The sequence below is a fragment of the Rhinopithecus bieti genome, unplaced genomic scaffold (assembly GCF_001698545.2).
Source record: "Rhinopithecus bieti isolate Rb0 unplaced genomic scaffold, ASM169854v2 scaffold_3734, whole genome shotgun sequence".
Lineage (NCBI taxonomy): Eukaryota > Metazoa > Chordata > Mammalia > Primates > Cercopithecidae > Rhinopithecus > Rhinopithecus bieti.
The window spans coordinates 4,189,745-4,204,066 of record NW_016804423.1 but is presented as its reverse complement, the minus strand read 5'-3'; the positions used below and the strand labels follow the sequence as shown (position 1 = coordinate 4,204,066).

Genomic DNA, 14,322 nt, shown 5'->3' with positions numbered 1-14,322 from the left:
TGTGAGAACTCAGAGGGCAGAAAAGGACTGGTCAGGGCCCACAGCCCCAGAACCCACCCTCTGCTCCCAGGGCACGCCAGAGCTTAGCCCGCAGGCAGGGTGCAGTGGGAAGCTGGGTCTGCTGGCAATGCCGGCCACCCCAATGCAGACCCTCTGCTGTCAGGAAGAGAGACGTGAACTGGCAATACCCCAGTGTTAAAAGGAAAATGACAGAGGAAGTGGCACAACGTGGAAGGAGAGAAATAATCATGAGTGGCCGGCAACTATGAGCACGGCCAGGCACCTGGGCTGAGAGGCAGGCCGGGCTGCCAGGGTCTCCCTCCATGCAAAGGCAGGGGTGCCCCTTGCTGAGTGAAGGCAAACCACAGTAGCCCGGCCCCTCCCTGCTCCTGCTTCTATCAAACTGACCTCTGTTCCCAGACTGCAAGAACTACGTCATAACCGGCTGTGAGGGCCATTACTTCCTGGAGTTAGAAATCAGTTTCAAGGAAGTTTGGTTTACAAAATCTTCTTGGCATCCAGATGTGTGTATTGAACAGAGCTGCATTTTAGGTAAAATATATTATCCTTCTAAAACCCGTTTTACTAAGCATTTAATGTAAAAAGAGCTGCTTTCATTATGATCCCATTTCCAAGCATCTTAAGTCTACCAACTTCCCTGCACAAACGAGCAATTTCTCCCATTACTCCCTAGTTTTGAGTGTTCGGTTTAAGGGTGTACATGACTATCAGCTCCCTGAAGCCCCAGAGTGGTCTGCCCATAATATGAATTAAAAACAAAAATCAATGTATCATTCAGTGCTTTTCTTGCACAGCAGAAATGGAAATACAGAATACAGGCAATGTGACAAGAAAAGGAACTGTGGGCCACTCCCCTTAGGCAGTCAGGGGCCGTGAAGCCACAGCATATCACAGGACCCTGGTCATGAAGAAACGAGGTGGGCACTATGTCAGCCCTCATCCACAGGGGATTGGCTGCAGGGCTCCTCTCGGATACCAAAGTCCTCAGAGCCTCCAGTCCCTGATATAAGATGGCTTGGTGTTTCCATTTCACCTACACACAGCTTCCTGTATACTTTGGGGAAGAGCTCTATACTCTGAGTCATTTCTAAATTATTTATAGCACCTAATACAATGTAAATAGCATAGAAATAGCTGTTATAATTATTTTTTATTTGTATTTTTTTTTACTGTTATATCGTTACTTTTTACTGTTTTTTTTTCTGAGTAGTTTTGATCTGCAGTTGGTTGAATTCACAAATGCAGAACTCACAGACACAGATGGGCGGCCAACTGAACCTGCTCTGTTCATCTGAGACTACTGGGTTAAAATTTTATTTCAAGTAACTGAAATTGAGATGACAACAAAAATCTCAAATTCAAAATCCAAAAATTTATGGCCACATTTTGTAGCCTATGACTTAAAACATGATCAGTATTGAATTATAAAAATGTAGTACCTTTCATCACAACAATCTATACTCAGACATTATTGTGTGATTGTACATGTATTTATTCCACCTTTTGACAGGTTACCCAGGCCTTTCTGTTTCTCTGTTTCTCTCCTATTCTGAGAAGCAGTCACTATGAATGGGTATTTTTCACTAAAGTATGGACAAAAAAAAAAAAACAACAGTGCTGACCCTTGGCAAAAAGTCTTAATGTCATAGATGGGACATGGTGCGATACCAGTAAAATACTGAAAATGGTGAAAAAAAGAAGCTTCTGGATAATCGAGATTCCACAAAGGATTTACCCTGCTCATCCTATCTTCACAGCTGTAGCAGTCTTTGATAAAAGCTAAAGCAGCTGAGAAGTCCTCTTCCCTCTTTTTCCTTTTCTCAGCGTTAAACAATACATGACACTAACTGGAACCACCATGCTGCAGGCGACTAACAAAACGAACAAGTGAGATAAGTGACAGTCGAGCTGGAAAGGGCACCAAGTCCTAAAATGGAGGAGAAATCAGTTTCTGTGCTGAGAAAATACAGAATCATCCAGTTCTCAAAAGGCCTGAGGTCCTGCACCATGTGCTCACATCAGCTGTCTGGGCACCGCAGAGCCAGCAGGTAAATGATAGGCAGCGCGCCCACCGGCCACCCTGTGGGTCGAGGCCCTGCACGCAAGGGCCCGTACGCAGGCACATCATGTCTGGGCCACGGCGTGCCAGCAGGGTGGGTAAATGACAGGCACGCTGCCTCAGCCACCACCCTGCTGCGCTTCACTTGCAACACCACAGGAAAAATGTAAATTAAAAAAAGGCACCTTAGGGCTGAGCACTGTGTCTCACGCCCGTAATTCTAGCACTCTGGGAGGCCGAGGCGAGGTCAGGAGTTCGAGACTAGCCCGGCCAAAATGATGAAACCCCATCTCTACTAAAAACACAAAAACATTAGCTGGGCGTGGTGGTGCGCACCTGTAATCCAGGAACTCGGGAGGCTGAGATAGGAGAACTGCTTGAACCTGGGAGGCGGAGGCTGCACTGAGCTGAAATCGCGCTACCGCACTCCAGCCTGGGTGACAGAGCAAGGGAGGCAGAGGCTGCAGTGAGCTGAGATTGCGCCACTGCACTCCAGCCTGGGTGACAGTGAGACTCCGTCTCCAAAAAGAAAAAAAAAGCCACCTTAATACAAAAAAAGTTTTTCATTTAAGACACCATACACCAGACACAGGTAAATCCTGTGGTTCTGAAATCTACTGAATAAATTAGCTGTAAATTTCCAAAAAATTTTAAAAGCAATTATTTTTTAGGAAGACTAAAAGAAACCTTGTTCAAAGTTTATATTTTGGATATTTCTAAGAAACTAAAAAATAATAAAATGAAAATTCCAGTACCACACCAATAGCTTAAATAGCTGAAATAACTCAACTAATCTTCCACTGTCTTTTAAACACATCTTCTCTTAGCAAAAGCATTATGAATTCTGGCAATAGGTTATATTTAAATATTTCCTAGTACAATTTTATCTAGAAAACCACATAGTAATTGTGCCCACAGCTCAGACCCAGCTCTGTGAATTGAGGGACCTGAAGCTCAGCTGCTGTCCTGCCTGCCACCCCTGACTGAAACATCGCTCCTGGGAGGTCAGGCGGATGGGCTGTGCAAGGGGCCTACCAAAACAGGTTCCTTCAGACTGTAATTTGAAACTACACAGAATAAACCATCACAATTTCCAGGCCATTGTTGTTAAACTTACTTGAATTGAGTGTTTGCCTTGTTTTGGCGCTGGTACAGTACGCTTCGATGACTTTCAGAATCTGAGCATCTTCTTCCAAAGCAGCTGTGCCTGTCAAGAGACGCACAACAGTTCACAACCGACCTGAAAGGCCTCTAGTGCGACTGGCAAGATGAACGCAGGCGTCAACTCAACCAAAGTGACAAGTAAGATAATCTGCCGTTTTCTTGTCAGATAACTGTTTTCCACAAAATTTACGAAAGTTATACTCGAAAAGGTTTTCAGTTTTTTAAAATATTTGCAACACATCTGGAAAAAAGGCGAATATCCTAACTTTATAATGATTATCCTACCAACCTGTAAGAAAATTAGTATCCTCACTCTCAAATTGGAAAAGGGCAGGAGATAGGAATATGCAAGTCACAAAACAAAGAGTTCTAAGAAAAGATGTCTAATCTCACTGAAACAAGAAATGAAAATTAAAACATTTTCGTGTTTCCACATGCCAGCCAGACAAAACAGAAGGCCGACAACTCTCAGTGTCGATGTGGGCATCTGTGCCTGTCTGCTCCCCACACGGCTGCCCACGGTCCTGTGAAAGCCCAGGCCCCATCATCATCTCTACGGAACCGGACTCGGACTGCCTGCTGCTCAGGGCGCTGTGTTACCTACCGCTCTGCAGGGGAGCTCTGGCCCCTGTCCCTTGCACACAGCCTGGGGTTCCCGCCCAGGGTCTCTGCGAGCAGGCCTGGAGAGCTCCTCCCCAGACACCTGCATGGCCTGCTTCCTCGGCCCCAGGAAGCTGCTCAAATGGCACCCTGGCACCGAATCTCCCACCTTTCCTCCCTACTGGGTCTCTGCAGCACTCCACGGCCCACACATTGTTCACTTGTTTTGTTTGTCTGTATCCTTCTACTAAAACAGGCTCTATGAGAACAGGGATCTCTTTCGGTCACACCGCATCCTTCACGCCCAGCCCATGACGGTGCTGATGAAGCACGCGCCCAAGAACGATGGTCTCAGCTGCAGCCGGCCCCACGCCCAGCTCAGTGCTGCCCCTGGATCTGCTGAAGGAAGTGGCCCACAGAACAGTCTGCTCAAAGAGAAGCCCCAGCACAGCCAGTAAGCAACAGAGCAGGCGTCCAGCACCAGCTCCGCTTCAACAGCTAGACCCCAGGGCCTCACCATCTCATCAGGGGCCCTGGTGGTCAGAGGCCTGGACCACCTGGGGAGGAAGACAGTCAGGATGGTGACTTATATTGCCATGGACATCAGGTGACAAGGACAAGAATATAATGAACACTCCAGCACGCTCACCTCACTGGGCTGATTGATAAGGTAGGGGTGAGGGGAGGCCAGCAGTGGTGCGGCACAGAGAGTGTGTGGGATGGCTGCTGGGCCTCCNCACCTTAATACAAAAAAAGTTTTTCATTTAAGACACCATACACCAGACACAGGTAAATCCTGTGGTTCTGAAATCTACTGAATAAATTAGCTGTAAATTTCCAAAAAATTTTTAAAAGCAATTATTTTTTAGGAAGACTAAAAGAAACCTTGTTCAAAGTTTATATTTTGGATATTTCTAAGAAACTAAAAAATAATAAAAATGAAAAATTCCAGTACCACACCAATAGCTTAAATAGCTGAAATAACTCAACTAATCTTCCACTGTCTTTTAAACACATCTTCTCTTAGCAAAAGCATTATGAATTCTGGCAATAGGTTATATTTAAATATTTCCTAGTACAATTTTATCTAGAAAACCACATAGTAATTGTGCCCACAGCTCAGACCCAGCTCTGTGAATTGAGGGACCTGAAGCTCAGCTGCTGTCCTGCCTGCCACCCCTGACTGAAACATCGCTCCTGGGAGGTCAGGCGGATGGGCTGTGCAAGGGGCCTACCAAAACAGGTTCCTTCAGACTGTAATTTGAAACTACACAGAATAAACCATCACAATTTCCAGGCCATTGTTGTTAAACTTACTTGAATTGAGTGTTTGCCTTGTTTTGGCGCTGGTACAGTACGCTTCGATGACTTTCAGAATCTGAGCATCTTCTTCCAAAGCAGCTGTGCCTGTCAAGAGACGCACAACAGTTCACAACCGACCTGAAAGGCCTCTAGTGCGACTGGCAAGATGAACGCAGGCGTCAACTCAACCAAAGTGACAAGTAAGATAATCTGCCGTTTTCTTGTCAGATAACTGTTTTCCACAAAATTTACGAAAGTTATACTCGAAAAGGTTTTCAGTTTTTTAAAAATATTTGCAACACATCTGGAAAAAAGGCGAATATCCTAACTTTATAATGATTATCCTACCAACCTGTAAGAAAATTAGTATCCTCACTCTCAAATTGGAAAAAGGGCAGGAGATAGGAATATGCAAGTCACAAAACAAAGAGTTCTAAGAAAAGATGTCTAATCTCACTGAAACAAGAAATGAAAATTAAAACATTTTCGTGTTTCCACATGCCAGCCAGACAAAAACAGAAGGCCGACAACTCTCAGTGTCGATGTGGGCATCTGTGCCTGTCTGCTCCCCACACGGCTGCCCACGGTCCTGTGAAAGCCCAGGCCCCATCATCATCTCTACGGAACCGGACTCGGACTGCCTGCTGCTCAGGGCGCTGTGTTACCTACCGCTCTGCAGGGGAGCTCTGGCCCCCTGTCCCTTGCACACAGCCTGGGGTTCCCGCCCAGGGTCTCTGCGAGCAGGCCTGGAGAGCTCCTCCCCAGACACCTGCATGGCCTGCTTCCTCGGCCCCAGGAAGCTGCTCAAATGGCACCCTGGCACCGAATCTCCCACCTTTCCTCCCTACTGGGTCTCTGCAGCACTCCACGGCCCACACATTGTTCACTTGTTTTGTTTGTCTGTATCCTTCTACTAAAACAGGCTCTATGAGAACAGGGATCTCTTTCGGTCACACCGCATCCTTCACGCCCAGCCCATGACGGTGCTGATGAAGCACGCGCCCAAGAACGATGGTCTCAGCTGCAGCCGGCCCCACGCCCAGCTCAGTGCTGCCCCTGGATCTGCTGAAGGAAGTGGCCCACAGAACAGTCTGCTCAAAGAGAAGCCCCAGCACAGCCAGTAAGCAACAGAGCAGGCGTCCAGCACCAGCTCCGCTTCAACAGCTAGACCCCAGGGCCTCACCATCTCATCAGGGGCCCTGGTGGTCAGAGGCCTGGACCACCTGGGGAGGAAGACAGTCAGGATGGTGACTTATATTGCCATGGACATCAGGTGACAAGGACAAGAATATAATGAACACTCCAGCACGCTCACCTCACTGGGCTGATTGATAAGGTAGGGGTGAGGGGAGGCCAGCAGTGGTGCGGCACAGAGAGTGTGTGGGATGGCTGCTGGGCCTCCCCCTGAGGCTGGAGGAAGTGAGCAGTAAAGGCACAGGACCAACACAGGCTGAGCTCAGACACAGGGGTGGGGCAGGGCAGAGCCCTGCAGGACAGATCCTGCAACTTCCCCAGAGCTGGCTCACTCTCCCTGGGTTGTACCCATCAGTCCACAGCAATCTGTTCACATGTACCCTTTCCCAGCAGTCACCCCCAGGAAAATCACTTACTTCTGTCAAGAGCTCCACTTATTCAAAAGCTATTTACCGAGCACCTAACAGGTGCCAGGTACTTGCTGAGACGCCGCGTAGGAACGCAGAGCTGAGTTGGACCCCTAGGCCTGAGAAGCAGACAGGACGGGTCCAACAGCAGAGAGAACAGCAAGAGAACAGCACGGGTAGGTGCAACCCACATGAGAACACAGCAGGTCATGCTTCTAACAGATGGAGAGAGCACTTTGGGAGACGATGGCACTTCAGGAAGTATGGGTGGAATATCTTTGGGTGGAATATCTTACAGGCAATAAGGGAGAACCAGAAAAGCAGGAGAGCCCTCCAGGTCTGGCCCCAGCTCCTGGATGAGGAAGGGCTATGAGGCAGTGGTGCTGGAACTGGCACGGAGACTTCATCACTGACACAAGGGCACTTCTCCTGCTTGCTTGGGTAAACGTTATGTTTACTATCACTTATTCCTACCACTGCCTCAAGGGGCAGACCCTACTTTTGTTTGGAGTCTTCAGAAAGCCACCAAGCCTCCCTCCATCCCATGAACGCCATGGCCTACGTGACCAGGAGGCCACATCCTCCTCCACACGGCCCGCAGCTACTCACTTTTCCGGGACGCAAACTCCTCGTCAGAAGGCTTCCGTTCAGGTTTGCGCTTGGGCAGCAGCTTTTTCATGGTCTTGGGACTCTTACTAAGATCCTAGGGAAAGAGAAAAGAAAATGCTAACATACTCTAAAGCCAATCATTTTCACTGGCGTATCAGAAAGGCTGCTGTAAAGGTATAAAACCCAAATCATTATAGCCACTGATAAGAGCTTCTTGCTTTTCCTATTTTGATTTTCTTTACCAGCTTCTGAACGTTAATTTAAAAATCAATAGGGCATTCTCAGTATTAGTCATTGGCTAATATTTTTTCTTCACTCTGATAAAACCCCTCGTGCCATCTGGGTCCTGTTAGTTCTGTGATGAGAGGTGTCACCAGGAGGCAGGCTGGCGCTGGTGTGCACAGACATCCTGCACACTCCTGAGGGAGGAGGGGAGAAGGGAGCAGCTGCTCCCTGGGGCAGACCCACCCCCCGGTACAGCTAACTGGAAAGATGGGAGGAAACTAAGGTTATCATTAAATGACAGATAAGTAAAAAATAATCACTTTAAGAAACTATTTGAAGTCTCAGGGAGAAGAAAAGGGAGCGACTGCTCAGCTACCCGACTCTGAGTGCCAGGAGCAAGCCAAGCTCAGCCAGGGCTGTTCTGCGGGGGCCACACGCACACTAGCTCAGAGCGTGTTCACAACGGAACCGCCCACCCCTTACCTCTTCAAACAGCTTCTCAAACAAGCACAGAAGACGACAGCAAAATACAAAGTGAGCAAAGCAAGTCCAACAGAGCAGGTAAGGTGTCAACTATCAAGCACGTGTTAAATACCGATATCAAAAAAAGGCTGGTTTCTGCATCACGCCAGTGACATAAACCATCACGAATGTTAACAGGTGAAACCCAGACTCAGAAGATGAGATGCGCTATGGAATGAACCCGGCTGGAAACAGAGGAAACGAAGCATGGTTTTTAAAGTTATCTTTACAAGTCTTTTCTTGGGAGCTAAACAACGGGTACACATGGGCATGACCATGGAAATGGCAGACCCTGGGGACTCCAAAAGGGGGAGGGTGATGGGGGCAAGTTTTGAAAACTACCCATTGGGTACAATGTTTCCTATTTGCGTAATAGGTACCCTAGAAGCCCAAACCCCGGCATCACCCAATACAGCCATGTAACAAACTCTCAATCTAAAGTAACATTTAAAAGTTAAATAAAATCTTTCTATAAAAATTGTAAAGCTCTTAGAAATGCAGCAGCAATCTGTTCCAGAAGACACATTTATACACATGTGCTCCCTGGCTTCCCCAATTCAAAGCAAACTGAGATGGAGAGCCCTGAAGAGCCAATGCCCACCCACCATGTGCTCCGAGGGCACCTGCGGGCGCAGAGGGTCATGAAGCACACAGCATACCCGACACCCAGAGCCAGGCAGAGCAGGCTGCAGAGCGGCCTCCACGAGCCTCCACGCCCTCTTCTCATACTCTGTAGGACCACTCTCCACGCTAATGCTGCGTGGCGCTCAGCAACACTGGACAGCAGCTACTCAGTGTGAGCCCTTCTCTCCCAGTGTGGAGTGGGCAAAGCAACTGCAGCCAGATTATCAAAATCAAATTGTTTATCTTCATTTCAATGCCTCTTCCCTTGCCCTTTCCACTTCTTTTCCCAACAGTTTTATCCCAGTTTTCTTCCCTAGTAATTCAGTCTCCACCAGTTCTTGCAGTAGCTCACTTTTTCTTTAGACTGTGAAAGTATACAATAAGGAACACCAACATTCTTCAAGTAACTTCCCATGATAGAAAATGAGAATTCTGACTTGCACACATGATTACCTGAAAGATATCATAAAAACAAAGACTCAGTAAGACCAAAAAATGAAAAGCATAGATCCTAATTTCTTACACAGTACTTTCCTATGGGCCCTAAAACCCTCAGGGCTGCTGGCAAGAACGTAGAAAAAGTCTGCTCCAGTTCCCTTGGCAAATGTGGCCTTGACCAAACACAGAGGCGCGATGCCAGGCAAGAGTGCATCACCATCCTCACGCTCACTCACACCCCACCAGCAGGCACTGCTCCTCATATCTGCACGCAGGCTACCTATACTCTCACCGCCGCTCCTCGTACCTCACCACCATGCATGCTCAACTGCTTACGAAAACAACGCTCATCTCAATTATTGGCTTCCTCAGGTGAAAATATTTCTCAGAACACATTTCTCAAGATGCTTCCTTTCCTCATCCAAGCTGGCTTAGGTGAAAGTGTAAGAAAGTGTTAATACTTATATTTATTCATTAGAATCGTACTTTATTTGCACCTAGCAAATACAAAAATGCTGGATCAGAACAGAGATAAGCAAAGACTGTATCATGATTTCTTATGCATCAAAGGGGGAAACTGCCTAAGTGTTTTTTCATGTGTATTGGTAAATGTTCTCTCATCTCAAATGGCTTCTGGATGACAAAACGCAGGGCTCCTGGATAGGATCCCCAACCTAGAGGAGGGGTTGTTCGACGCAGCAGACAGCATGCAGATGCCAAGTGACGGCCTCACACACGGGGAGGGAAAGTCACCTGGGCTCAGCGCCTTTCCAGCTCCTGGCCCCCGGTGGCACATTCCTCCGGCAAGCACAGTAAAGGCCCCCTGTGCATGGCACAGACAGGAGGGGCCCTGCACATCCCCTTCCCACACAGGGTTACCACAGGCCTCTCAGCAGCAGAGCAGATAACCAAAGAACCAAGGCAGACCCCTTCTCAGTTCTCTAGGAGTTAGGGTGCATTTTGCTGCGTACAGAGGGACCAGCATGGCACACTCAGGGCCCAAGGCATGCTCACCGTCATCTGGCTGTTTGAATGGTCAAGGGACCTCACCTCCTTGTAGCAGAGAGCAGCTGACGGCCGGAGGGGAGGCGCGGGCCGTAGGCAGCTCAGGCTCCAGGGCTTGGGTGTTTTCGGAGGCTCCAGGGGTCCCCAGTTGATGGTGGTGTGCGGGGTGCCGTGGTGGGAGGGGTGGGGGAGCGTGTGGTAGGCGGGCGTCAGCGGCGCGGGCTTGCTGTCTGCGTGCTTGCTGGACGGAGTGACCGGGTGGGAGGGGAGCTGCCGAGGGCACAGAGCGGGAAGGACAGAGAACGTGAGACTTGCATGCTCACCGTGAAAGGGCACTATCACGCACTTCCTTCCGCTCTTTAAACACTCCATGTGAAATAAACCCCAGGATTTATCATTTCATTCGAATCTCTGGCTCTCAGTAGTCAGTTTTTGGGGCCAAGCACCAGCTCGCGCCACCTGGGCTGAGCGTGGGACTCTCCCACGGCGTCTGCCCCACACGGTAGGGGCAGCTCTAGCTGGGGCCCCAGCACTCAGACATCCACTAGCCACATTTATTAGCTACGGAGTAACATTAACAGAAAAAAGGTACTTTATCTAGTAAAAAGACAAGAATTTCACAAAAGCACACAGGGCATGTGGCTGCAAGAAGGAAGGTGATTCCCCCCAGTCACGTATTATTCTTCACCTGGTGATAAAGTACTGGGCGAAACTAAGGCCCAATCGCCTAGTTTTGTTTTTTAAAAAAGTTTTCCTGGCACACAAGCAGGCCCGTGCCTGTCTAAAGCTGCTGCTGTGTTACAAGGGCAGAGTACAGCTGCAAGAGGCCTGAACCTGTAAAGCAGAGAATGTTTACCATCTGGCTCTTTATAGAACACTGCCAAACCCTGGTATAAAATCAGTTATTTTCTTAGAAAACTCAACTTTAATCAAAACAAAGTTAATTAAAAATTAACTTCTTAGAGGAGGTATGTCATTAATGAATTTTATATTCCTGAGAAACCTGAAATATCCCATCACAATGACAGTTAAATGAGAAAAGTTAAGTAAGTAATTCTCAAAATCAGCCAATAATGACTTCAAATTAGCCGACAATAGTAAGGTGCGTTTAATGGGAGAACAAGCTGTGTGGCGCTGTGAACTGGAAACCTGAGTGGGGTCGGCATTCTGAAGTGCACGACCTTCAAAACAGGCTGAGAGGGAAGGCCCCATAGCAGCTGATGCCACAATTTCAACAACAGACGCCATCAACATTCTGCAACGATCACATTCTAGTCCCTGCACGGGGGAGGGAATCGTGTGAGATACAGGGCATGCTACGAAGCCACCGTAACGTCATCTTTTCATAGGAAATAATGTATAGATGGAGAAAATGATGTAAGATATCCCTCCTAGCAACAGCATCAGAGTTAAGTAGCATCTGGTTTTGTTTCTCCTTTCTTGAGAAAGTCAAAGGAAGTATGCTTTATGCTAAAATTAGAATATGACTTCAGTTGGACAGAGTTGGATCACAGGAGAATACATCATCCCACAAAAGAAACTCTGTAGGAGAACGCAGAACACTTTAAACAGGAGGCACGGTGCCTTCCCCGCCACCAGTGAAAGAGACACTAAGACGGAGGGTCTGGCCACAGAGAAAAGCTGACTTGATACAAAATTGTATGAAGTAGAGTTTCAGGCTGCTGTTGAAAATCTGAGTGAAGCAGCTCATCCACTGTTCTTTATAAACACACGTGTACACACGTCGCTGGGATAAACTGATCTCCATGAAAGAATGGAGAATTTTAAAACGGCAGAGCCATTAAAGATGAAATGCTCGCTAAAAGCCAATGAGTAGTTATCTCCATGCTGCTGAGAGAAATCAGATGGACTCTGAAACTGATGAGAATATCAGAATACAGCAATCCTTCTTGATCTACAACCTTCCCATGAAGAAGAAAACATGAAAACCGAGCACACGACAGAACTGATCCTAATAACCTAGTAAGGATGTGGGGGAACCTGCAAGCTGAAAATGCCGTGTCATCGTCACTCATTCTTTAAAAGCTCTGCCCAGTTTTTCGGTATTACTTGATAAAGATGACGACTGTTACAACAACCCGATACCAACTTCTTGAGCAAAAAACACCAGGAGAGGTTTAAACACTGCAACTGAATTCAGTGTTCATCTATTTTGAAAAGTTGTAATTCTCTAAAAATTCAAAGAGTTGCTGAGCTTTTCTAAGTAAAGACACCTCAATTCCTTAAAATCAACAGTGTGTCATAAATTCTATTTTAATGCCTTCAACGTGAATCTGGCCCTTTTCATCATCATAATCATTTATTTTTGTTTTCTTAAATAAAGCATAATAAACAGTTAAAATCCTCAGAAAAATCATCTATAGTTTAGTGTAAAACTCCCCTAAATTAGTCTTCTAGGGCCACGCTGAGCAAAAGCAGCTTCCCCCAAGCACCTCTGAACTGTGCATGAGGAGGCACAATTCAGGGCTGTTTCTCGAGAACACTCACTGGAAAACAATTCACTACTGCACAAAGAGGCCAAATGTTTTCAGAGAAACATGAAGCAAGTGTTTCGCATTTTTATCCCAATATTGATCTGGTTTTAAAGCACGTGATCACTTGCTGACAGCTCAGCCACGGGATGCCACGCCTGGAGTCTGGAAGGACAAGCGCCAAGTCCTTACGGTATGAGACGGCACCGAATGAGGCTTTACGGTGGGGTTTCCCAAAGATGTGACCTTCGTTTGCTTCTGTAGGTGGTCCACCCACTCCTGCAGGTCCTGCTGGTTGTTGCATGACACTAATATCCGCTCGATCATGCTCCCTAGAGGAGAGAAGGAAAAGATAGGCCGAGTGGAAACACAGGTAAAAAGCACGTGCACGCACACACAGCCCCCAGAATTCCACTCAACGCTTCAACACCACCTTCTGAAATATGCAAGCAAGAATCTGCACGCGGGGACAAGCTGCCTCTCCTCCCCGAGACACGGCACTCACACAGCTTGTGCCTATCACCTGATATTTCAAATGCATTTCTATGGTTTTCACTGTCCTCAAGCTTTGTGATTGTCATTCCTGTCGTTGGAAGCTTTCCCTAAAAAAGACCCCCCCACAAAAAAAAACAATTAGTGCTTTTCTAGAAAAAGGTACCATTATTAAAGTAAATATTAAATGATTTTAGAATTGGTGGAGGAACTGTGTTTGTGAACCAAAAAAAGCTCGTTTGTAGCAGATGCATGTATAATACAAAAATCTTTATCTCAAATAATAAATCATAATACTGTACTGTAAGCAAGCAACTCAACCGGTGACAAGGGACAGACTGACAAGCCCAAACACACACTGCGTCTGATGAGCTGCTACTAAATAGACACCAGGACAAAAAAATCACACATTATGATTTTTAAAAAACTACCGTATGTAACAGTTGTTTTAAATGATGTTTTTGCAGAAAAGAAGCATGTATTTGCCTCATAAAGAAATACAGGGGAAGCTCCAAGTTTAAAGTCAAAATGAGGGTGGGAAATTGAGGCAAGAACAAGAATTGTCTAACACTCTACTTTGTAATCCAGCAAACAGAAAATCAGCAGTTGTGCTAAATGCTGCACACAATGCAGAAAATGGTTGGCAAACCAATGCTCCCTGAAAATGGAAGAAATCGGTAACTGCAACAGGAAATGTCAATGGAAAAGATACCAGAAACAGGGTACAAAGTGATCATTACAAACAAATCAGAAGTGAACACAAAACAGCCTGGCGCAGCTGACAGAAACCACGGTACCTGGTGGCCTACCAAGTCCTCAGGAAGAGGCAGTGGTGTCTGGGTCGTCCTGCCTGGGGAGCACTCCATCAGCTGCGGAGCAGGATTCTGCATAAGCACCTCCAGTGGGAGTGCTGCTCAACGGGTGTGGGGAACGTGCCCCCACAGAGAATGGGTGGCAGTGCCACAACCTGACAGGGGCTCAGACATCCAGCAAGTAAGGGCCAGAGAGGCTGGTGATACCCTACAGTACCCAGGACAGTCTGAGTCCTCAGCCCCGGGCCATGATGATCCAGTCCAAAACGTCCGCAGTGCCCAGGTGGAGAAATCTCATCCTAAAGCACGGCAGGTGGAAGAGGAGACTGCTGGACACTTCTGTGGCCAAGCGTATT

The 14,322-nt window shown here is 47.1% G+C and overlaps 1 protein-coding gene across 13 annotated transcripts in view; it reads right to left on the bottom strand.

Annotated features, from left to right (window-relative positions):
- ARHGEF7 (Rho guanine nucleotide exchange factor 7) overlaps nt 1-14,322 on the bottom strand; it is a 146,588-nt gene that overhangs the window by 13,860 nt on the left and 118,406 nt on the right. For 10 of the 13 annotated variants that reach the window (XM_017868234.1, XM_017868236.1, XM_017868235.1 and 7 more), the window contains 5 exons: nt 13,186-13,264; nt 12,855-12,994; nt 10,216-10,440; nt 7,357-7,450; nt 5,162-5,251 (listed from right to left, as the gene is read on the bottom strand). In XM_017868234.1, coding sequence (XP_017723723.1) covers nt 5,162-5,251; nt 7,357-7,450; nt 10,216-10,440; nt 12,855-12,994; nt 13,186-13,264 — 628 coding nt within the window. Of the gene's footprint in view, nt 1-5,161; nt 5,252-7,356; nt 7,451-8,176; nt 9,181-10,215; nt 10,441-12,854; nt 12,995-13,185; nt 13,265-14,322 lie in introns of those variants that run through there. The other 3 variants (XR_001884685.1, XM_017868239.1, XM_017868238.1) reach the window with 3 other exon arrangements.